Source organism: Pelophylax lessonae (assembly GCF_965119305.1).
Source record: "Pelophylax lessonae genome assembly, chromosome: 2".
Taxonomy (NCBI): Eukaryota; Metazoa; Chordata; class Amphibia; order Anura; family Ranidae; genus Pelophylax; species Pelophylax lessonae.
This window is the reverse complement of record NC_138769.1, coordinates 679,604,786-679,630,917: the sequence shown is the minus strand read 5'-3', so window position 1 is coordinate 679,630,917 and position 26,132 is coordinate 679,604,786. Positions and strand designations below refer to the sequence as shown.

General features: G+C 47.2%; 1 protein-coding gene across 1 annotated transcript in view; it reads left to right on the top strand.

Moving 5' to 3' along the window:
- Positions 1–26,132, top strand: part of LOC309548248 (dead end protein homolog 1-like) — a gene marked incomplete at its 5' end in the record, with an annotated part of 68,185 nt that overhangs the window by 18,399 nt on the left and 23,654 nt on the right. Inside the window, one exon of the mRNA XM_082248198.1 lies at positions 5,649–5,766. Coding sequence (XP_082104324.1) covers positions 5,649–5,766 — 118 coding nt within the window. The remainder of the gene's footprint in view (positions 1–5,648; positions 5,767–26,132) is intronic.

Here is a 26,132-nt window from a genome sequence, read left to right as displayed (position 1 = left end):
TGACGATAACACCATTTTCGGCAGATATGCTTCAGCTGTCAAACTTTCGGTGCATCTCTAGTTTTATGTAATCTTCAGGCCTAAAATTATTTTTTAAACGTGTGCAAAAAACGCAAAAACGGCTCTGGCTGCGAAAGGGTTGAAGGATAAGTTCACCTTTGGGGGCATATTAAATGCGTAAGATTTGTAAGTTAAAAATAACTGGCTCCTAACTTTTTTAGCTGGCTCCTAGGTTCAAAGAAAAGTTGTCAAGCCCAGTCTTAACCACTTAAGCCCCGGAAGATTTTACCCCCTTCCTGACCAGGGGGTATTTTGCGATTCGGCACTGCGTGACTTTAACGGACAATTGCGCGGTCGTGCGACGCTGTACCTAAACAAATTTGATGTCCTTTTTTTCCCACAAACAGAGCTTTCTTTTGGTGGTATTTGATCACCTATGCGATTTTTTGATCATGCGCTATAAACAAAAAAACAGCGACAATTTTGCAAAGATAACAATATTTTTCACATTTTTTTATATGAAATTCCCCCCAAAAAAATGTAAAAATCAAAAATTTTTTAAATTTTTGGCCAATTTGTTTTCTGCTACCTATGTTTGGTAAAAAAAAATCACAATAAGCGTATTTTGATTGGTTTGCGCAAAAGTTATTGCGTTTACTAACTAAGGGAAAGATTTTTGTCATTTGTTGTTTTTTTTTAACGCGTAATGGCGGCGATCTGCGATTTTTTTTGCGGTACTGCGACATTGCGGCGGACAGATCGGACCCTTGACTGACATTTTTGACACTTTTGGGGGTACCAGTGACATTACTACAGTAATCAATGCTATACATATGCACTGTTACTGTAAAAATGACACTGGGAGGGAAGGGGTTAACTTTATTGGAGAGGGAGGGGTTAAGTGTGTCCCTAGGGGCGTGTTTCTAACTGTCATTGGATGTGGCTAGTGGTGTAATAGCACAGATCAACGGTCCTACATAGCAGGACCGAGTGATCTGTGTTTTTACACAGGGGAGAATGACAGGCGGCTTTGTTTACACTAGCCGCCTGCCTTTCTCCCTCTCTGCCCGACGACCGCAAGTGACCAGCGGACATCGGGTCCGCCGGTCACACGCGCCGGCTTCGTCGGGTACGAGCGGGGGCAGGAGCGCTCCTCCGGGGGCACGCGCTCGCCCCCTATTCGCTCCCAGGCTAGTGACGTACCGGTACGTCACTTTGCCTGGGAGGGGCTGACCGCCGCCGTATATAGTAGGGCGGCGGTCGGCAAGTGGTTAAAATATTGCTCAAACTGTCCTCTTCACTTCCTCTAGGACCCCTGCTGTCTAGCTCTCTCGTCCCTTCCTCCAATGATTTACTCTGTCCACCTGGATGATCTTTGTACACTCATCTCTTCAGGAAAGCCTGTCCTGTCTCAGCCTAATAACTGAAAGTGATTGTAAAGGTTTTTTTTAAAGCAGTTCTATCCCTAAAAAACAAACAAACCCTGCAGGACAATGGCATAATGTGCTAATATGCATCGCATACTAGCACATTATGAAATACTTACCTTAGAATGAAGTCCGGACATGGTCGCCCGGACACCGCTGAGGGAGCTGACATGTTCCCTCTGCGTCTCTTCTGGGGTCGGCAGCTCCGGCGCTGTGAGTGGCCGGAGCTGCGATTACGTCACTCCCGCGCATGCGTTTCACTTTCTGGCAAGATCCAGCAAGGAGCTTTGAAGGTCCGGCAAGATACGCCGAACCTTCAGAGCGCATGCGCCGCTGGTGTTAGTGGCTGCATGCAGGGTGAATATCTCCTAAACCGTGCAGGTTTACGAGATATAAATTTTAGCTATAGGTAAGCCTTATTATAGTGTGTACTACCACTTTAAATAACAAACATGTTATACTTACCTGCTTTGTAAAAGGGTTTTGCACAGAGCAGCCCCGATCCTCCTCTTCTGGGGTACCCCGGCGTCGCTCCTGGCTCTTCCTCTTCATCGGGTGCCCCCCACGGAAAGCCGCTTTCCATGGGGGCACCCGTGCGGGCACGCTCCCGAGTCCTGCTTCTGCATCCATGGACACAGACAGCAGGACTCGTGCCCACCCCCCGCTCTCGTGTTACTGTATTTGATTGACAGCAGCGGGAGCCAATGGCTCCCCCTTCTATCAATCTATCCAATGAGGACCTGAGACAGTGGTGGAGCTGCTGGGCTCCTGCTCGTCGCTGGAACATTCGGGTTCAGGTGGGTATAACAGGCAGTCAGGGGGGCAGCTACAACCAAGAACATTTTTCACCTTAAAGCATAGAATGCATAAGGGTGAAAAACCTTGAGACTTTAAAACTACTTGAACTATAACTTCTCTATCAACTCATGTCCACAAGATTAATACTCTTTGTATCACTTGCCCCTCCCTTTTAGATTGCAAGCTCTTACAAGCAGGGCCCTCCTAACCATCTTGTCTTGATTTGGATTGTAACTGTTCTGTCCATCCTAAATTTGTGAAGAGCTGCAGAGACTGTTGCCACTACAGGCGGTCCCCGGGTTACAATATCCGACTTACAAAGGACTCCTACTTACAAATGGAGGGAGATAACAGGAAGTGAGGAGAAATCTACCCATAGGAAGGGAAATTCACTCCTGTAAGAGTTCTCATGGGAAAAAGATGTCTCCACTAAAGCTTTATCATAAATCCTTGTTTCCACAACAACCCAAAATTTTCAAAATCCAGTTGTCATTGGGACAGAAAGTGAGGTGAAATCTTCTGAACAGGGGTACAGACAGCAAAACAAGCGGTACAGGGGTGTTACCCCTTCCCTATGCTATCCAAAAAACGTAATAATTATTTTTTTTCTGGAGCTAAATTTAAAAAATGCACCTGTTCTGACTTACAAACAAATTTGACTTGAGAACAAACCTACAGTACAGTCCCTATCTTTTGTAACCCGGGGACTGCCTGTACAGTGCCTTGAAAAAGTATTCATACCCTTGAATTTTTTCTACATTTTGTCATGTTACAACCAAAAACATAAATCTATTTTATTGGGTTTTTATGTGATAGACCAACACAAAGTGGCACTTAATTGTGAAGTGGAAAGAAAATGATAAATGGTTTTCAAATTTTTTTTACGACAAAATATCTGAAAAGTGTGGCATGCATTTGTATTCAGCCCCCTTTACTCGGATACCCTTAACTAAAATCTAGTGGAACCAATTGCCCTCAGAAGTCACCTAATTAGTTTATAGAGTCCACCTGTGTGTAATTTTATTCTCAGTATAAATACAGCTTTTCTGTAAAGCCCTCAGAGGTTTGTTAGAGAACCTTAGTGAACAAACGGCATTGTGAAGGCCAAGGAACACACTAGGTAGGTCAGAGATAAAGTTGTGGAGAGGTTTAAAGCAGAATTTAGTTATAAAAATAATATCCCAGGCTTTGAACATTTCACGGAGCACTGTTTAATTCATCATCCGAAAATGAAAAGAGCACAACTGCAAACCTACCAAGACATTGCCATCCACCTAAACTGACAGACCAGGCAAGGAGAGCATTAATCAGAGAAGCAGCCAAGAGGCCCATGGTAACTCTGAAGGAGCTGCGGAGATCCACAAATCTGGCCTTTATGGAAGAGTGGCAAGAAGAAGGCCATTTTTGAAAGAAAGCCATAAGAAGTCCCGTTTGCAGTTTGCGAGAAGCCATGTGGGGGACACAGCAAACGTGGAAGAAAGTATTCTGGCGAAATGAGACCAAAATTGAACTTTTTGGCCTAAAACGCTACGTTTGGCGAAAACTAACACTTCACATCACCCTAAACACACCATCCCCACCGTGAGACATGGTGGTGGCAGCATCATGTTGTGGGGATGATTTTCTTCAGCAGGGACAGGGAATCTGGTCAGAGTCTGCAAAAACTTGAGACTGGGGTGGATGTTCACCTTCCAGCATGACCCTAAACATACAGCCAGAGCTACAATGGAATGGTTTAGATCAAAGCATATTCACATGTTTAGAATGGTCCAGTCAAAGTCCAGACCTAAATCCAATTACGAATTTGTTGGATTTATGAATTAAAAATTGATGTTCACAGACACTCTCCATCCAATCTGACAGAGCTTTAGCTATTTTGCAAAGAAGAAAGGGCAAAAATGTCACTCTCTAGATGTGCAAAACTGGAAGAGACATCCCCAAAAATACTTTCAGCTGTAATTGCTGCGAAAGGTGGTTCTACAAAGTATTGACTCAGGGGGGGCTGAATACAAATGCACACCACACTTTTCACCTATTTATTTGTAAAACATTTTGAAAACCATTTATCATTTTCCTTCCATTTCACAATTATGTGCCACTCACTTTGTGTTGGTCTATCACATAAAATCCCAATAAAATACATTTACGTTTTTTGTAACATGACACGTGGAAAATGTCAAGGGGTATGAATACTTTTTCAAGGCACTGTATATAAATCCTATATAACCACTTTAAGATCAGAAGGATTTGCCCCCTTCCTGACCAGGCCCTATTTTGCGATTCGGCACTGCGTTACTTTAACGGAGAATTGCGCGGTTGTGCAACGATGTACCCATAAAAAATTGATGTCCTTTTTTCCCCACAAACAGAGCTTTCTTTTGGTGGTATTTGATCACCTGTGCGATTTTTATTTTATGCGCTATAAACAAAAATAAAAAACTGCGACAATTATGAAAAAAAAAACCAATATTTTTCACATTCTGCTATATGACATTCTCAAAAAAAAATTTAAAAATCCAAATTTTTTAACATTTTAGGCCAATTTGTTTTCTGCTACATATTTTTGGTAAAAAAAATCGCAATAAGCGTATTGTGATTGGTTTGCGCAAAAGTTATCGCGTCTACTAACTACGGGAAAGATTTATGTCATTTTTATTGGTGTTTTTTTATTTTATTTTTTTTTTATTTTTTTACTAGTAGTGGCGACAGTCTGCGATTTTTTTTTTTTTTTTGCGGGACTGCGACAGATCGGACCCCTGACTGACATTTTTGACACTTTTGGGGGGACCAGTGACATTACTACAGTAATCAGTGCTAAAATTATGCCTTGTTACTGTAATAATGACACTGGCAGAGAAGGGGGTTAACACTGGGTGATCAAGGGGTTAAATGTGTACCTAGGGGCGTGTTTCTAACGGTGGGGGGCGTGGCTTGCAAAATGATCACAGAGACCTGTGTTTCTATATAAAAGGATCACAGGCGCTCTGATCATTCCAGAGAGAAGAACGGTCAGCTGTGTTTACAGCAGCTGACCGCTCTTCTCTCTCAGCGGGGAGCAATCGCGGGTGTCAGGCGGCAATCGGAGAAGCCTGCCCCGTGCATCGGAGTCCCCGCTGACAAGCGGGGGCGGGAGGCGGCGCATGCTAGCCCCCTACCTGCAGGCGCGCGACCGTCGTATACCTACGGTGGTTCACGCAGGAGCGGCTGCCTGCCGCAGTATAACTGTGGTGGGCGGTCATTAAGCGGTTAATAATAGTAATTTTGATAATAATAGGCAAGCCAGTTGCATGAGTGTAGGCCAAAAAAAACGCTTCACACCCTGACCAATGGTCACAGGTCTGTGAGACTCTAGGCTGGTCCATTTTTCAGGTAGTGGAGGTAAAATGTCGATAACAGCAGCAACTGTTTTTCTTATTGTAACAGGTCTGGATCACTTCAGTGAACAGACAGAATAAAGAAGCCCTTTCACAATGGGTGAGAGAAAATAATGTCAACCTTCAACAGGTCAATGGTCAGAGAATTTACCGTGGGCACACTGCAGGTACGTGGCACTGATGAATTCCTATGTAAAGACCTATTCTCATCTATGCACATGAAGCAATATTTTATGTGATTGTATTCTTTTCGTTTGGTTGGGATCAGTGTTAATTTTGTCGAAAATATTTTCATTATAGTTATCGTCAGCTGCATGTTTTAAAAAAAACTAGATGAAAATTAAATTCAAATTAAGTCAATTGGCAAAAACTATGACTAAAATCCATTCCAATTTTTGTCAACAAACGAAAACTGAACGAAAATGTGAGGGAGGGACTTCACCTGAACTTCCATTTTCTTTGGAGCTCTGCCAGTCTGTTAAAGCCCCAGGACCCTGACTATCGGCAAGCTGTATTGACTGAGAGACACAGGCTCCCATCAATCCTTTCCCTTTCCTATGCAGTTCCACACATTACACTCGTTTGCACTCTCTTTGGCACCCTCTGCTGGCCTTTTGTAAATTGGCAACACCTTTCCACCCCTAGCCTATAATAATAGCACACTAAAGTTTAAATATAGTAATACATTTAGGAAGAAAATGCTCTTAAAAAGAAAAATGATATGAACAAAAATTTAAAACCTTATTTATAAGACTAAGCAGTGACATTGCTGTGAAATATTAACACAGTACACATACGTTTACCATCTAAAAAAAATCACGAAAATTAAATATTAATACCACCAAACGTGAACATAGATATCCATAAGTTATCCTCTAAACCAGGAATAAATACATTGATTGTAATTTATAAAGTGCAAATTAATACAAATAGAGTCCAAGTGAAAGATATGTGAAAAAAGGTAAAGGTCAAAGTATACAGTGAAAAATGAAATCATGCAAAATAGGCAATAATGTGTTCTTCAAAAAATGTACTCAAAAATAATCCCCAAATCTGTGCTTGTGAAAAGAAATCTGTCACCAATTTGAGGGTTCTGTGACACCGCTTCCTATGACCTTCTGGTTAAGGAAAGGTCAATAGAGCATGCGGCCATACGGCCCAGGCCAGCGTCTTCCCAAGATATATTTAGCGTCTCCAAGATACAAGACTACACAGCACTGGTCATCCAAAGATCGCTCCTAGATGTCATTCCCATGGGTATACTCCCACAACTGTGGTATTCTACAGGAGTGATGTGCCCATGAGTTCACAATATTAAAATATGAAAGAGATCAATATTTATATGAGGAAAAAGACATTCCACGGACAGTCCAGACTGTCCCCCACTTCCTGACAATCCTTCCTGATAGTCCGACTGTCAGGAAGTGAGGGATTGCCTAAATGAGGATGTAACATGTTCAGAAAAGTTAACTTAGCCTTTAACCACTTCCTTCTCACTGGACGTCTTGGGCTTTAGGTGGGTATATCTGATTGATGGGTGCAGCTGCAGGCATCATTCAGATATCATTTTTTTTTTTAGCAGGCGATTTACTTCACCATAAGAACAATCATAGCGGCTGTTCAGCCCCTTAATTGTTATTACAGGCGGCAGGAGGAGACATCCCCCCCCCCTCCCCGCCGCCACCCTCTGGTGCTTCTATTGGCTCGCCCGTGCATTTGGCGAGCCGGAAAATAAATCTGCCAGCGGGGGAAGTACATCGTAGAGAATACCAGATGGTTCCCGGCAGTCTCCATGACTCTCATGGGTCCGGGGATGACGTTGTGACGTCACACCCGGCCTGGCAGTTGTAAATACTGCCTTGATCTCCGCTGGATAGCTGAGATCCTTTTTTTTTTTTTCAGGCTTTCCAGCCTGTATGAGAGATCTGAGGTCTTATTGACCCGAGATCTCTCAATAAAGAGGACCTGTCATGCAATATTCTTATTGCAAGAGATGTTTACAAGTGATCAAAAAAAAGTGTAACTATAAAAATAAAATAAACAAAAAAAAAAATTAAAGTGCCCCTGTCCCCACGTGCTCGCACGCAGAAGTGAATGCATACATACGTTGCGCCCACATATGTAAACGGCGTTCAATCCACATGTGAGGTATCGCGGTGAATGTTAGAGTGAGAGCAACAATTCTAGCCCAATACCTGCTCTGTTACTCTAAACTGGTAACCTGTAAAAGATTTTTAAAGCATTGCCTATGGGGATTTTTAAGTACCCAAGTTTGGCGCCATTCCACGAGTGTGCCCAATTTTAAAGCCTGACATGTTGGGTATCTATTTACTCGACGTAGCATCATCTTTCACATTATACAAAAAATTGGGCCAACTTTAGTGTTTTTTTTTTTTTTAAATTCATGAAACTGTTTTGCCTTTTCCAAAAAAAAAAAAAAACGCAATTGAAAAATTGCTGCGCAAATACCGTGTGACATAAAATGACATTGCAATGACTGTCATTTTATTCCCTAGGGTCTCTGATAAAACAAAACATAAATAATCTTTGGGGTTCTGAGTAATTTTCTAGCAAAAAAATAATGATTTCTCTTTCGTTCATTGACGGACACAGCTCCTCAGGATTCCTGACCATTGGGTTATACTGCCACCTACAGGAGTAGGACACTAGGCAGAAAAAAAGAACTTGACTATGCTTATGGGCAGTCCCAGGGGATTTCCCTGCTGGGATCTCTGATCCTGGCAATTTTTTCCTTTTTAAATGGCTTTTTTTTTTCCTGCGAGATCTACAATCAACTGCCGGACTGTGCGACGGGAATGGATAATCTAGATCCAGTGATCACTCCAGTCTGGCCAGCGATCGAGCGCAGACCACAGCCCCACCCATCCTAGACCGGGGAGGCCAGCGAGTTACACGTCTCGCGGGGACACATATGACCGGGCGCAAATAGTCCTCGTCACAGCGTTACCTCGGCCGACAGCCCCCCGCTTCAGTGGAGAGGAGGTTCTGTCTTGAGTGTTACCCACACGCAAGCTGGACCAGTAAGTAGATGGCCCCTTACCTCCTTCCTGGATGGTAAGTGAGGCGCTGGTACTCCCTGGGGTGGTCGGTCCCTCCAGGGTTCCCCTCCAGCCACCCGCCCCCCCAAACCCCCACCATGGTGGGGTTGTGGCCTGGTTTATCCACATGCCCTGGTCCCTCTGACCTGGGTATCTAGCAAGTGTGCTGTCCACCATTAGGCCTGGGGAGCAGGATGCCTAGGCTTTGGCGGGTTTGCGCTGATCACGGTTGGACCCGCCGGTAATTGAGGCCGCGACTTTGCGGCCTTCTGGCTGAATGCTCTGTGGAGCAGTCCTATTGAGGGTGGCTGAAGCCGCTGCTCCTCTTGCAAACATCCACCCTCCCCTCTTGACAGCCTGGCTGTTAACAGCGCCCCCTTGATCGGTCCAGGTCCCCTTGGTCTGCACTCGCGCCCGGGCGCTCAAAAATTGAGGCCGTAACTTGCTGCCTACTAGGCCATGCGGGCGGCGCTGCGGGGATGGTATGGGTGGCTGGCATAGGTTATTTGCGGCCTCCTCTGCCTCTGAGATGGTGAGGATGATTCCCCCTGGAGGGGCATCCGTGGTCGGCGCCCCTACGCTGGTTCTCAGTCGGCGGCCCCCTCTGGGTTTTTTGTTTGTGTTTCCCACCCCCCGCCTCATCTGTCGCCAGATCCTAAATGTGCCCGCCCTGCGGGTTTGGCAGCCACATTTTCTGCCTGTCTGCTAGTGAGCATGATTCCTCAGCAGCTGTAGCTGTGCTCGCGGGGCAGTGGTTGACGCACTGGTTACATCTGTGGGGGTTATTTTGCATATTGAGTGGGGGAGTTGAGGCAGCTGTGTAGGTGGCTGTCCCATCTTTTTTGGCACTCACTAGCCCTCTTGAATGGCAAACGTGTTTCCTTATCCCTCCTATTTTGACAAATTTGTCTATATTGCATGGGAGCGTCCAAAACGCCCTCTTGTGGTTCATACACGCCTTGTTGTGAGGTAGCCTTTTACAGAATCGCTACTCCAGAAGTGACTGTTCTCCCAATGGTGGCCCCCCCCCCTCTCCAGGTTGAACAGACAACCACGATTCCAGTGGAGGAATCCACCTCAGAAAACGTTATGAAAGTGTGCACCGACGACCAGGTGGCCACCTTGCAAACCTGCGTCAATGATGCCTGATGACGGAAGGCCCAGGAGGCACTAAGCGCCCTAGTAGAGTGCGCCATGACAGGAAAAGGAGGATCCTGACCCCTGATGGAATAGGCCTGAACAACCGTATATCTGATCCATCTGGAAATGGTCCCAGAGGAAGGGGACAACCCTTTCCGAGGCCCATCCGTGAGCACAAATAGTGAGTCTGACTTCCTGAAAGACTCCGTAGCTGCCAGGTACACCCTGATTGACCAGCCCACATCCAAAGCATGCAAGGCAATTTCCTTTGGATGCCAAAAAAGTGTAGCGCCAGATAAAATAAATAAATAAATAATCAAGATCATAGATGTAAATCAATAAACTGAAGTACAATATAAAACTTCTGTGTAAACCACTGAATGTGAAAAATTGAAGTGCTTAGTGCATCTGCTAAAAAATCACTAATAAATACATAGAAACAAGGCAAATAAATCAGAATATAAATATGTAAAAAAAGTTCACAATGTGATCCAAATGTGAATAAGGAAACTTAAAGTGCTCCGTGCTTCTCCTTCACCCGTGATACCAAGCCTCTCACCTCACATTAAGACCCCTGTTCCCAGTGGGTCAAAATCAGCTGTCCCTCCTGGGGATAATGGTAGTATGGTGTAATGGACTCCAGGTATTCCGTTTAATAACATGGATATGCCTCATACACCGACCTGTGGAGTGGACACACACGTACTGATTGCAGCCGGATTGATTGATTCATTATTTATTTGATTCGTTTATTTCTTTCACTGTTTGATTTGCGCTGATTGTATTGACTATTTAATTTCCTTTGGATGCTTAGGCCTGGGACACAAGGAAGGCAATGACATGTCTTCATTCAAATGAAAAACAGGGACAACCTTTGGAAGGAACGACAGACAGGGACGAAGAACCCCCTTATCCCTGTGAATCACCAGATAAGGTGATCCACAGGATAACGCCGCCTGTTCCGACACCTTGTGAACAGAGAGGATATCCACCAAAAAAGGCCACCTACTGGGACAGCGTAAGCAGGGGAATCTCCCAATATTTTCAAAGGGAGGCTTCTCTAGAGCTGAAATCACCAAATTGAGATCCCAAGGCGGTAACAGAGCCTGTCCTAGAGGGACCATATGTCGGACACCCTAAAGAAAGGTACGCATCAGGGAGTGTGTGGCCAAAGGTTGCTGGAAGAAGACCGCCAAAGCTAACACCTGGCCCTTGATGGTACTCAAAACCAACCTCTGTTCAACCCACATTGAAGGAAGGTTAAGATCCAAGCCACCGATAAGGAGCGAGTATGAACCCCAAACGACTCACACCATGCAATGTACACCTTCCACATACGATGGTAGATCTTCCTAGAAGTAGATTTCCTAGCTTTTTAACAGTGAAGGAATCACTGATTCAGATAAACCCCTATACTTCAGCCCCTGGCGTTCAACAGCCAAGCCGTCAAAGCCAGCAACTGTACAGCAGGATGGAAGATCGGTCCTTGGGACAGCAGATCCTCCCTGGGAGAGAGCTTCCAAGGAATTGTCGGCAAACAGCCGCACCAGATTGGCGTACCAAGCCCGACAAGGCCAGTCTGGAGCCACTAAGATGACCTAATTCACTTCTGGCTCTATCCTACGTAGTTCGAGAGGAGGGAAGGCGTAAATCAGCCGATGCTGACCCCACGGGGCCATCGGCATGAATGTGAGACCTTTAATGATGTCATCCAGGGTAGTTCTAAATCGGCGATCTCCTTGGAAAGGTAGATCAGTCAAGGCATTTTTTTTAAATCTGATCCGCAGACCAGCACTTGAGCCAAAGACACGCTGAAGGACCACTGCCAAAACAGAGAGGTGAGCCATCAGGGGAGCCACAGCCAAAGAGGCATCACAGATAAACTGCATCCCCTGGACCAGCTGGTCCTCCAGCTCGGCAAAGGCAGGGGGGAGCTGTTCCCTCCCTCCAGGTCACGACGTAAGAGCTTAACCCACTCGGTCAGAGTTTGCGTCACTAGGACAATGGTGAATACCGAACCAGCCAGAGTGTACATATTGCGGGCCACAGCCTCCGCCTTCCGGTCAGCCGGATCCCTAAAGGCCGAGGACTCATCAACCGGAATCACTGTTGCCTTGTTTAATCTGGAAACCAGAGGGTCCACCACTGGTGGCACAGTCACATCTTAAGAAGGGATAATGCCTAGTAAAGCGCATAGGAATCCCACGGGGACGTTTTGGTCATCCCCACTCTTTAGTGACAATTCTGTTAAAATAGGCAGGGAAAGGAAACACCTTGCTGCTTTGGATAGCTTGAGAGTGCCAAAGGGTACCTGCGCCTCAGTCACGGCTTCAGCTGCGTCCTCCATCTTTAGGGTCTCACACACAGATACAATCAGTGTATCAACCCACGCCTTTTTGTGTGCGATCGCAGACGTGGAGGAATTATCCTCACTTCACATCAGAGGATTCCAGGCTCGTGTTTGCAGACCCAGCGGGGTGACCCACGTCCACGGCGACTGAATCTGATGCAGCATCTGACAAGACAGATGAGGCAGGGGATGGTGGGGGGCGAGTTTTTGCTAGCCTGTCACCTGAAGCCACCTCCACCCAGGACACAACGGACTCCAGGACTGCCATCAGTGCATGCATGGATGGTTGGGACCCGGAGGGACCCACAGCCTTTGAGAGGGGATCAGGTGGGGAAATGTGCTTCAGGGACTCCATTAGAGAAAAGGGGGACCCACACAAAAAATGGTGTATAACACCGCTTGGGACACCTACACCGTGCTGGCGGCACCACAGGGTCTAGCACAGAGCACTACCACTGCTATAGCAGAGATAGGGAGAGAAAACCCCACAAAAAGACTCGCCACCACCAATCAGGCACTTACAGCACCAGGCAAACTGCACACCATGTAGCGATCCGGAAGAGAAAGATCAGGAGTCAGCACTAGGAGATAAGGAGGGGATACCACTGCCAAAATCACCGTTATACAGCCTCAGAAACATGGCCGCTGCTATTTCCACTGAGAAAAACCACAAGAAAATGGCCGCCGAAGCTACACAAACATAGCTGCCGATCTACAGCACAAAAAGCTACAGGAAGACGGCAGCACCACGCAGCTGCCGGAGGCTCAGGGGGGACCCTAAAAGCACCGAACACGATCCCAGCAAGAAGGGGAGCCTTGGCAGCCCCCTCCCAAAGGTCCATCGTCCGGTCACCGGTGACGCGCTCGCCCCCCCCCCCCCCATCGCAAGCTCGACACCCCTGACTGACCTAAAAGGTATGGCCACTACCATGGGAGAGAGGGGGAGGGGGGATGTGGGCAGATGTGGGGTAACAAGTCGGCAGAGGACCACTGAGAAGGGGGGGGCGGCACTGCATGGGAAGGAGGGGAACCTGGGGGTCCGACCGTCCCAGAGAGGGGCCTGCGTCGACCTCAAAAACATCCAGGGTTAGAGGGGGGACAGCTACTTACCATACCAGGAACAGGGTGGGCACTGCTCCTGACAGACTGCTGCTCCATTAGAATTGGAGAAACTGCCGACCAGGAGGAACGCTGTGACTCAGGCCGAGACATTTAACTCGCAGGCCAGCCCCCGTCGAGTGGGGCTGTGTCGCAGCTGACCTAGCGCAGAGCTGAGGCCTGCGCACTCGCTGGCCAGACTGGGGGACCCTCTAGATCTAGATTATCCAGTCTGTCGCCCAGTTCGGCAGTCGATAGTAGATTCTCACAGGAACAAAATAACACAGATAGTAAAAAAATTCAATTTAAAGGAAAAAATTGCCAGGACCAGAGATCCCAGCAAGGGACTAGGTCCTTACTTCTGACTAGGCAGAAAAAAACTGAGTGCCTATAGCTGAATGTGGGTGTAAACCCTCTGGGACTGCCCATAGGGGTAGCCAAGCTTTTTCCTGCCTAGTGTCCTACTCGTGTAGGGGCAGTATAACCCAATGGTTAAGAATAATCAGGAGGTGTGTCCGTCCATGTACATCAGAGAAATGGATTTTACGGTAAGTCAAAAATGCCATTATTTGACTTTAATCAAAAGTTTGAGATACTAGCATAATATGTGTGATAGAACTCCTTTCTTCCTTAAAGCGGAGTTCCACCCTGGATTTTTTTTTTTTTTTTTTAATACCCCCGGGACAGTCAGGGCTAGTGCATTCCACAATGGCTAGCCTCTGATCTGTCCCGGGTTGCACTTACCTGCAAGACGAAATACTTACCTTGCAAACGTCTTGTCCAGCGCTGCCATCTCAGATGTGGGCAGCTTGAAGCCAGCGCGTCCTCTTCGGCGTCTTCTTCCGCCTTCTGTGGTCCCACGATGCTCTGCGCCGGCCCCGACGTCACTTCCGGGTCGCGCGCGTCACCCCTCCACAGCTTCTGGGCATGCCCAGAAGCTGTTTAGAAGGGGATGACGCGCGCGACCCGGAACTGACGTCGGGGCCGGTGCAGGCGCAATGATTCCTGGGAGCTATGACGTCCAGCTCCCAGGAATCATTGCAGAGCCAGGAAGTGACGACGGGCCGCGGCCGAGGAAGGAGGAAGAAGGAAGTAAGGTAAGTATATTTTCTTCGCTACGAGGTAAGTAAAAAAAAAAAAAAAATGCGATTATCCATTTCTTTTTCAGGTGACCCGGAGCGAGAAGATGGAGGTAAGTATAAAAATAGGGTGGAACTCCACTTTAACGATGGATATAAAAATTTTGCGAACCATCTCTGCCCACAGTTTGGTCCCATTAGTAGTGGGTGGAAATTGAAAACCAAGAGCAATGATATTACATTTTACTTGATCACTTCTTCATTTGTTCCTTACTACAGTATATGTTTAAACAATGGGATATGCTATGTTTTTATAAGTTACTGAAAGTGTTAACAATGTTGGAAAATGTTAAATGAAAACTTAATAAAAATTTAAAGTTGAAAAAAAAAGAAAGCCCTATCTGTCTCAAAAAAAGTTATAAAAATGTAATCTGGGTACAGCGTGCAATCGTTGTTCAAAGTGCGACAACGGTAAAAGTTGAAAATTGGCCTGGGCAGGAAAGGGGGTAATATTGTCTGGTATTGAAGCGGTTAAAATGTGTGCTCAAAACTCAAAACGTACTCTGGCATCAAAAGGGTTAAAGTGTTTGTACAGCCATAACCATTTTTTCTAATATTGTATAGAATAGGGAAGTGTTAGAACTCCTGGCAGGTTTTACTGCTACCCAGGAGTCTGACAACAGTTTCATCATACAGAGAATGAGAGAAAATCTGCGACATGGACACAGATAGAAATAGAAATCTGACATGGGTTCTAGCCTTCCCATCCTCTACCCCTTACTTCCTGTCCGCTAAAATGTCACAGGGACAGGAAGTAAAGGCAAATCTCCCTGAGGGCGCCCCAGATAGCAATAAAACATTCGAGTTTTGACTTCTTCATTATGTTTTTAGTTTAATAATCTTATCCATATTGGTTATATAGCATGCTGGAGTCCTTTGAGGCAATATTGGGCGTAATGCGTCTGCTCCGAGGCAGTGTTTGCTTGAAGAATATTATAAAGTGAGCCTATGGGAAAAATGAAACAAATAAACTAACATCTGTAAAAGCTGACAGAAGAAGCTCAGCACTTCTCTTGTGTTTTAGAAATTTTTTTCTCTAGCTTAGTCTGAAGCCCCTTGAAATACCTCCACCTTCTTCATAGTGTAGAATAGGCATCCCGCTGTCCATTGCCTGAGTGCCCTATACCCGGGATCAGCTATTACCGCATGAGAGGTGTCCGGCGAATACCGACCATAAGAATCCAGTTCATGCTGGAGTGACACTTTGTAAAACAAAAGCTATTTAGTGACAACTAATGCTGTCAGCTGTTTGCTGCAGCTGTTTACTAAGCTAATTTTCCCCACAGGTTCTTTTTAAAATGCTGACAGCTATATATTGGGCAATTTGATACTGTAAGTGTCTCCACAGGTGCACTGGAATATAATGAGTACTGATTTGATTGTCTCAATCACAAACCTGGGCCCTTCAGGCTGAGCATGGTAGGAAGAAATGCATAAGTGAAGAGTACAGTCAGAGAAAGCCGCAGATGGGAAAGATAAGCAGATGCTGAGATAAAGGCAGATGAATTTGTCTGCATATATTTAAGTGATACTAAAGTCTCATTTTCTATTTCGTTCATTGACGCACACAGCTCCTGATCTTCTTAATCATTGGGTTATACTGCCCCATGCAGGAGTAGGACACTAGGCAGAAAAAAGTCTGGCTACGCCTATGGGCAGTCCCAGGGGGTATACTGCCTCTCTCTGCTATAGTTACTCATTAGTTACTTATAGTTTTTTTTCTGCCTAGTCAGGAGTAAGGACCTAGTTCTCGCGAGGTAGAAAACGAACGGGTCTCGGCCCGATTCGCAGCGTACCTTCTGGCCGACAGCCCCCTTCCCATTTAGATGGTGAAGGGTTCTGTCTGGAGCGCTACCTGCAGGGTTCATACGGTCCTGGAAATCCTGGAAAAGTTTTGGAATTTTTAGATGACACTTTCCAGGCCTGGAAAGGTCATGGAAAATTAGGAAACACACTAGGTTTTGGAAAAGTCATGGAATTAAATTACTGTGGAGGAGCTGGGAGCTGCGGGGAGCGGATGCTTAATTATTTTAATTATTTTATAATCATATTGCCACATACTGTATTCACATTTCGCTGTATTAGCGTCCTTCCGGGTCCGCGGTATGCGCGCGCTGTCATTGGCCAGCAGCAGCCGAAGAGATGACCCAATCAGGCAGCGGGGATGGCCGGCCGCGGTTTGCCTGGAGACACTGTGACTGGCTAGCAGCAGCAGTAACAGCCGGGAGATTATCAACCAATGAGGCAGCGGAAGCATCACTGGAGGGCTGGCCGGCCGCATGAACGTGATGATGACGCGGAAGGGGACAGTAACCGTTTTGGTTACCGCACCCCCGCGTCATCACGTTCATGCGGCTGGCCCGCCCTCCAGTGATGCTTCAGCTGCCTCATTGGTTGATAATCTCCCGGGTGTTACTGCTGCTGCTAGCCAGTCACAGTGTCTCCAGGCAAACCGCGGCCGGCCCTCCCCGCTGCCTGATTGGGTCATCTGCTCGGCTGCTGCTGCTACTGGCAAGTGACTGACAGTAAGGGCAAACTGCAGACCCGGAAGGACACCTACCTGTACCAGTGCTATACGCTGAATGTAAAAATGCCCCCCCTCATTGCTCTTTAGCCGCCCCCCAGTGTTCTTTAGCCCCCCCCCCCAGTGTTCTTTAGCCCCCCCTAGTGCTCTTAAGGCCCCCCGGTGCTCTTCATCTCCCCACAGTGCTTTTCATCTCCCCCCCCCCCCATGCTTTATGGCTCCCCCAGTGCTCTCCAGCTCCCTGGCTCCCCCCTCATTGATTTCCAGTTCCCCCCAGACAGTGCTCTCCAGTCCCCCCCTCTCCCCCTGTGCTCTCCATCCCCCTGGTTTTCCATGTTTCCAACCCCCCTGCAATGCTTTCCAAACCCCCCCTTTAATTCTCTCCAGTCCCCCCCCATCCTCCCTCCCCCCCGTGCCCTTCAGCTCCTCCAGTGCTCTCTGCTTCCCCTGTGCTCTTCTATCATGTCTGCAGTCTCTGACCTTCTCTTGTATCATGTCCGCAGCCTCTGACTACCTCCTGTATCATGTCCGCAGCCTCTGACTACCTCCTGTATCATGTCCGCAGCCTCTGACTACCTCCTGTATCATGTCCGCAGCCTCTGACCACCTCCTGTATCATGTCCGCAGCCTCTGACCACCTCCTGTATCATGTCCTGTCCGCAGCCTCTGACCACCTCCTGTATCATGTCCGCAGCCTCTGACCACCTCCTGTATCATGTCTGCAGTCTCCGACCTTCTCTTGTATCATGTCCGCAGCCTCTGACCTTGTCCTGTATCATGTCCGCAGCCTCTGACCTTCTCCTGTATCGTGTCCGCTAAATGTACAGTGTGTGTCGTAAAACTTTGACATTTCGAACATGGGAGAGGCAGCACTGTCTAGCCACGCTAAAGGTGCAAAGCACCAGTCTGCAGCTGCGTGCTTGACAGCTTCCAATCCGATCGCTGGCTTTTTCACCTGTGCGCCTGAAGTGACACCGGCTCCCAGCTGCGGCAACGGTGCTTCCATCTCATCCACTGTAAAATAGGGGACCATTTTGAGTCACGCTGTATCCAGAAACGAAACCCTAACTGCAGAGGTACTACTGTACACTACAAAGATTGTCATTTATTTTAGTAAAAATATGCTGGGTGTGACATGGATTTTCTTCTTATTTAACATGTATACATAGACATTTCATGAAACATTAGGTCATGAATATTTACGTGAAGTCATGGAAAAATCATGGAAAAGTCATGAAATTTTATTGGTGAAAATGTGTATGAACCCTGTACCTGTCTGGTTCCTGGTATGGTGAGTAGCTGTCCCCCATCTCCTCCTGGAGGGTTTTGGGGTGGACATGGGCCCCTCCATGGGACTACCGGACCCCCAGGTTCCCATCCTTCCTGTCAGGCACCCCCCTTTATCTTTCCGCCCATCCTACCCCCCCCCCCCGCTCCACTTATGCTGGGGCTGTTGGGTGGTCTGGTCCACCTCCTGGAGTGAGGGCAGGGTGCTATACTGGCGATGGGGCCGGGGTTGTTCCTGGTGGGGGCTCCTGCCTGGACCTGTACTTGAGACCTAGGGATCCCTCCTGGTGCTGCGCGGGGCTGCCATTTTCTTGCAGCCTGTGCACTCCATGCACAGTGGCCATGTTTGAGTAGTCCGGCAGGCATTTTGCGGTGGTTTGCCATTGAAAATAGCGGCGGCCATGACAGTGGAGCCCTGTGGGTGGTGATTTTGGCAGTGGGAGCCCCTCATCCCCTGGTGCTGACTTCTGGATCTTTTCACTTCCTGATCGCCACGCATGGAGTGCTGATTATCCTGGTGGCTGCAGGTGCCTGTTTCTGCAGGGTGGGGTGCCTGGCAACTGGGTGATGCTTCCAGTGCTTTGGGGGTTGTCCCTTTGCAGTGTTTTGCACTTTTTTGGGGTCCCCCCTGGTGACTAATGGAGTCTTTGGAGCACATCTACCCACCTAATCCATTCTCTGTGGATACATGGTCCTCCGGGTCCCAACCATCCATCGATGCACTGACGGCGGTCCTGAAGTCCTTTGTGTCCCAGGTGGAGGTGGCTTTCTGGCGACGGGCTAGCAAAAAGCGCCCCCCGACTTCCCATGCCTCATCTGTCTCATCAGATTTTGCCGCCACGAACATGGGTCTCCCTGCTGGGTCTGCGACCACGCGCCCGGAATCCTCAGATAGTGAGGATGATTCCTGCACATCTGCAACCGCGCATGAAAAGGCGCCAGTTCCCTTTGGCACTCACAAGCCATACATAGCAGCAAAGGTGTTTCCTTTCCCCGCCTATGTTGACAGAATTGTTGCTAAAGAGTGGGGACGACCAAAGCGCCCCCTTGGGGTCCCTAAGCCATTAGCTAAGCAATACCCCTATGAGGAGTCCCTTATTAGGAGGTGGACTGTTCCACCGGTGGTGGACCCTCCGGTTTCCAGATTGAACAAGGCAACCATGATTCCGGTTGAAGAGTCCCCGGCCTTTAAGGATCCGGCTGACAGGAAGGCAGAGGCTGTGGCCCGCAACATGTACACTCTGTGCTGGTATTCACCATTGCCCTGGTGTCGCAAAACTCTGACTGAGTGGGCTAAGCTTTTACGACGGGACCTGGAAGGAGAACAGCTTCCCCCTGCCTTTGCTGAGCTGGCGGACCAGCAGGTCCAAAGGCTGCAGTTTATCCCCTAGTGGTTCGGCTCTCTGTTTCGGCAGTGGTCCTTTTGAGCATGTCTTTTCGCTCAAACGCTCAAATGCTGGTCTGCAGACCAGACTTTTTTAAAAGACCTTGACTGATCTCCCCTTTCAAGGAGATTGCCTGTTTGGAGCTACCCTGGATGACATAATTAAAGGTCTCACAGGGGCAAAGAGTAACTTTCTTTCGCAGGCTACTAAGGGCAAGGACCCTCAATGTAGATGTGGGCCCTCCTTCTTGGCTCATAAGAAGTTTTTTCGCCCCTCAGGGTCGACTGACAAGGGCTCAAAGCCTTTCAGGGCCTCTTCCGGAGGATCCAAATGAACCTGGTCTAGCAAGCCGAGAGCGGGCTTCTCCAGACCCGCAAACAAGGCTCCTTCAGCATGAAGGTGCGCCCTCACCCGTTTCAGGAGTGGGGGGACGTCTTCGCTGGTTTCCGGACCCGTGGACTTCCCTGGTACAAGACAAGTGGGTTCATTAAGTCATTCGGTCCAGCTACAAGATCAGGTTTCTCTCTTGTCCCCCGGCAAGGCTCCCCTTTGACTTGGGAGAGGAGCATTATCAGTTTGTGGCATTACACTTTGGTCTCGCCTCTGCTCCTCGGGTCTTCACAAAAGTTTTAGCCCCGGTGCTAGCTTTGCCGCGCTAACGGGGGATTGCGGTACTGGGCTACTTGGATGTCCTCATTCTGCGAGCGGAGTCTTTATCTGCGCTGGTGGAAAACCTGGAGATCAACATACAAACACTGAGGGAGTTCAGCTGGATTCAGAATTTTCCGAAGTCTACTCTGGTTCTGTCCACGAAGCTGGACTATCTGGGCTTGACTCTGGACTCCGCCTTAGCCAGAGTGCTTCTTCCTCTGGACAAAATCCAGAAATTGCAGGCTGCAATTTGTCTCCTGCATTCCAGCAGATGGTCATCCTCTGAATTTGAATGCGCGTGCTGGGCCTGATAGTGTTTTCCTTCTAAGCGGTTCCGTTTGCACAGTTCCATATGAGGCCCCTGCAAAGAGAGATTCTGGCCAAATGGGACAAGACTCCACAGTCTCTAGACAATCAGATCTGGCTGAGTCGGGGAATGAAAACGTCACTGATATGGTGGCCTTGTTTTCCAGTGCTTCGGCTGGGCATATCCTTTTCCCCTTGTATTGGACAGTGGTTTACCACGCATGCCAGCCTGTCCGGCTGGGGAGGCGTCCTTGGCAAAAATTCTGTTTGGGTTCTGGACACTGGAAGAATCCAGACTATAGATCAATGTCTTGGAATTCTGAGCAATCAGACTATGCCTGGACCGTCCAGGGATGTCCAGTGCCCATTCAATCGTACAATGCCACGGCCTTGGCTTATGTCAATCACCAGGGGGGCACAAGAAGTGTCCTGGTGGCTCCGGAGGTAGCCAGCATTCTGAGGTGGGCAGAACAGTTCGTTCCAGCCCTCTCCGCCGTACACATACACGGGGTGGAAAACTGGCAGGTGGATTACCTCAGTCTGCAAGTGTTGGACCAAGGGGAGTGGTTCCTTTTCACCTAGAGGTGTTACATCAGTTGTGTCTCTGGTGGGGCATCCCCAAGGCAGATCTGTTGGCGTTCCGGCTCAACAGAAAGGTGCAGAGGGTTGCGGCTCAGTCACGGGATCCTCTGGCGGACACCACAGACGCGCTGGTGGCTCAGTGGAGTCAGTATTGTCTGATTTTTGGCTTACCTCCTCTCATGCTTCTGCCAAGACTTCTACGCAGGATCGAGGCAGAAGAGATTCTTAGTGGCCCTGGACTTGCCTCACTGGGCTTGGTACACCGATCTGGTTCGGCTGGTCGCCGATGTTCCTTGGAAGCTTCCTCCTAGAGAGGATCTGCTGTCCCAAGGACCAATCTTCCATCCTGCTTTACATTCGCTGGCTTTGACGGCTTGGCTGTTGAATGCCAGATGCGGATGGATAGAGGTTTGTTTGAGTCGGTGATTCCAACGCTGTTAAAAGCTAGGAAATCAACTTCTAGGAAGAACTACCATCGTACGCGGAAGTCATAAATTGCGTGGTTTATTTATGTGTAAACCTTTTAATAAAATTGATACAATTCACCTTTGCCTACAAAATCCCACTTTTCTTCTTTTTGGCCTGAGGAACCAAACCCCCCTTTTTTGAATTTACCATAGGGATGATGGCAACATAATTAACCTTATCTTCTATATCTCTAAAAAACCACCCCTAACACTCACTATTTGTGCTTAGGGATGGGCCTTGGAAAGGGTTGTCCGCTTCCTCTGCGACCATTTTCAGATGGATCAGACAGACGGTGATTCAGGCCTATTCCATCGGTGGTCAGGTTCCTCCTTTCCCTGTCAAGGCCCACTCTACTCGGGCGCTCAGTGCCTCCTGGGTCTTCCGTCATCAGGCATCAGTGAAGCTGGTTTGCAAGGCAGCCACCTGGTCATCAGTGTGCACTTTTACAAAGTTTTAAAAAAGTGGATGTGTTGGCTTCTTCGGATACTTCCTTTGGCCACAAGGTTTTGGAGGCTGCTGTTTAGAGGACCTGGTCCTCTTTGAGGGTGTATTGTTTTTTCAGGTGAGCTCCAGTTGTTTTGGATGAGCTCCTGTTTACCTGATTGGCTAGAGTTAGCCTTGGGAATTTCTGTTTCGCTGTTCCCACCCCTCATGTTTTAACACTGCTTTGGGACATCCCAATGGTTTCGAAGATCAGGAGCTGTGTCCTTTAATGAATGAAAGAGAAAAAGGGATTTTTGACTTACCGTAAAATCCATTCCTCTGATGCTCATTGACCGACACAGCACCCACCCCTCTGTGGAGTTGTAATTCTTCTGACACTGCTTGTAACAAAACTGAGTACCTATAGCAGCAGAGAGAGGGAGTATACCCTCTGGGACTGCCCATAAATGTAGTCAGACTTTTTTTCTGCCTAGTGTCCTACTCCTGTAGGGGGCAGTATAACCCAGTGGTTAAGAAGATCAGGAGCTGTGTCCGTGGAAATGTGAACTTATCCTTTTAACAGAACGGACGCTGGAGTTTGATTTAAATGCACAGCATGCGCTTGTACTGAGCACCCAAGTGCTTCCATGTGTGAGGGTAACCTGAAGAAAAAAAAAAATGTTATTTATTTTTTCTCATAGGAGTCGGCGTCTCAATTACTTGCTACACAGATGCACTTATGTTGAGCGTTAAGAGAGCCCGATGCTCCCCTTTCCTGACGAGCACCCAATCGGTGCAATTTTTAAAAAAGTTAAAAACTGTTTACGTCGCCATGACGTTCATTTATTTTTTAAAAGCCCCAGACATTCCTCTGCCTAATTAAAAACACAAAACCTTCATATTTTCCATCCTGGCAAAAAATAATTTTTTTCATCAGGACAAGTAGATTTTCATGAAGGACAAATAGATTGGGACCCCGATTTAGTCCCTTGGACAAGTTGTTTTTAAAAAAAAATTTCACCCCGTCGAACAATACCACCAGTAGGTAACCCAGTTTCAAACACACAGCAATGATGATGTCACTGTGTCTAAAATAAAGTATGTAATAGGGCTGCAACTAACGATTAATTTGTCTGTCGACTAATCTATCGATTATTTTTACGATTAGTCGACTAATCTAACGATTATTTTTATTTTATTTTTTTTTGCTTAATTTAGTGTTTTTTTGATTAGCTAATTAATCCTGTAATTAATACAGACCCCTCAGTAAGCCCCCTCCCAGTACAGACCCCACAGTAAGCCCTCCCACCTAGTACAGACCACTTAGTAAGCCCCCCTCCCAGTACAGACCCCTCAGTAAGCCCTCCCACCTAGTACAGACCACTTAGTAAGCCCCCCCCCAGTACAGACCCCTCAGTAAGCCCTCCCACCTAGTACAGACCACTTACTAAGCCCCCCTCCCAGTACAGACCCCTCAGTAAGCCCTCCCACCTAGTACAGACCACTTACTAAGCCCCCCCTCCCAGTACAGGCCCCTCAGTAAGCCCTCCCACCTAGTACAGACCACTTAGTAAGCCCCCCCTCCCAGTGCAGACCCCTCAGTAAGCCCTCCCACCTAGTACAGACCACTTACTAAGCCCCCCCTCCCAGTGCAGACCCCTCAGTAAGCCCTCCCACCTAGTACAGTATGTACTAGGTGGGAGGGCTTACTGAGGGGTCTGTACTGGGAGGGGGGCTTAGTAAGTGGTATGTACTAGGTGGGAGGGCTTACTGAGGGGTCTGTACTGGGAGGGGGGGCTTACTAAGTGGTCTGTACTGTACAGACCACTTAGTAAGCCCCCCTCCCAATACACTAGTACAGACCACTCAGTAAGCCCTCCAACCTAGTACAAACCCTAGTAAGCCCCCCCTCCCAGTGCAGACCCCTCAGTAAGCCCTCCCACCTAGTACAGACCCCTTAGTAAGCCCCCCCTCCCAGTGCAGACCCCTCAGTAAGCCCTGCCACCTAGTACAGACTGTACTAGGTGGCAGGGCTTACTGAGGGGTTTGCACTGGGAGGGGGGGCTTACTAAGGGGTCTGTACTAGGTGGGAGGGCTTACTAAGTGGTCTGTACTGTACAGACCACTTAGTAAGCCCCCCTCCCAGTACAGACCCCCCAGTAAGCCCTCCCACCTAGTACAGGCCATTACAAGCCGCCACAGTACAGTACTAGCCGGTGTAGCGCCGCACATGTAACATCTCTAAGTAGCTGGGTGATCGGGGAGGATGGCGTTGCGGCAGAAGCTGTGGCGGAGTACAAGGGGGCTGGAGACGGTCAGCGCTCACCTCTTGTCTCCGACATCGGTGTGGACGGAGCCGCCCGGCGGGGGAATTTCAAGCGGCGCGGCAGCCGGCCAGGGGGCGTGTGACATCACGCGTTGACGCGTCGCCGCTTTTCACGCACGTCGACGATTTTTTGTAGTCGACTACGTCGACGCGTCGTGGCAGCCCTAGTATGTAATAAAAACAGGTTTTATTTAACCAATTGAGCTCCAGAAGGTTTTACCCTTCATTACCAGGGCATTTTTTCGCTATTAAGCACTGAGCTCCTTTACCTGGCAATCGCACGGTCATGCAACACTGTATGCAAATGAAATGTTTATAATTTTTTTTCACACAAATAGAGCTTTCTTTTGGTGGTGTTTAATTACCTCTGAGTTTTCTATTTTTTTCTATATAAATTAAAAAAGATTGAAAATTTAGAAAAAGAAAAAAAATAGTTTTTACTTTCTGCTATAAAAGATCCAATAAAAAAAAAACCCATCAAATTTCTTCATAAATTTAGACCAAAATGTATTCTGCTACATGTATTTGGTTAAAAAAAAAAAAAAGATTCCAAAAAAGTTTATATTAATTGGTTTTATATATATATATATATATATATATAAATTTATGCAGCTGTGACGATATACTGTAATGGTGGTGATCAGCAACTTATAGTGGGACTATGATAGTGCGGCGAACAATCTGGTGCTAGCAGACGCTGGCTGGGTGGTACACTAACTGACACTGACATCACTGGTAACACTAATACAGTGATCAGTGCTAATACTGCACGTTGTCACTGTACTAATGATACTGGCTGGGAAGGGGTTAACATAAAGGGGCAATTAAATGGTTAACTGTGTGCCTAATGATGTGTAATGTGTGCTGCTTTTACTTCACTATCTGGCTGTTTTTTTCTCCCTGAGAAACAGCCAGATCACAGTGCACAGAGTTCTTAGCAGTACCTCGCCCAGCCTGCAGCTGCTGCACGCGGTTAAACTTTTCCTTATGATTGCAATAATAAATGGAGGGAGGAACCAGGGAAGACAAAATATAAGCAGGTTAAACCTGCTCTTTAACCACTTGATCTTTAGATGATTTACCCACCCTTCATGACCAGGCCATTTTTTTTTTTGAGATACTACACTGCATTACTTTAACTAAAATGCGTGGTTGTGCGACGCTGTACCCAAATAACATTTGTCCTTTTTTCCCCACAAATAGAGCGTTATTTTGGTGGTATTTGATCACCTCTTCTTTTTATTTTTTTTGCCCTATAAACAGAAAAAATACCGACAAATTTGAAAAAAAAAAATAGTTTTTACTTTCTGCTAAAAACATATCCAATAAAAAAAAAAATTGAAAAAAAAAAACAAATTTCTTCATCAGTTTAGACCAATATATATTTTGCTACATATTTTTGTTTTAAAAAATCCCAATAAGCGTATATTGATTGGTTAAGCAAAAGTTATAATGTCTACAAACTGGTAAATTTTTATTTATTAATTTTTTTTTTTACTAGTAATGGCGGCGATCAGTGACTTATAGCGGGACTGCAATTATTGCGGTGGACAAATCGGACACTAACTGACACTTTTTTGGGAACCAGTGACACTAATACAGTGATCAGAGCTAAAACTATGCACTGTCACTGTACTAATGACACTGGCTGGGAGTTAACATCAGGTGCAATCAAAAGGTTAACTGTGTGCCTAGCTGGTGTTTAACTATTGTGTGGGAGGTGCTTGTAATAGGGGAAGGCAAAGATCTGTGTTTCTGCTTTGCAGAGACACAGGATGCATGCCTTCTGTACTGA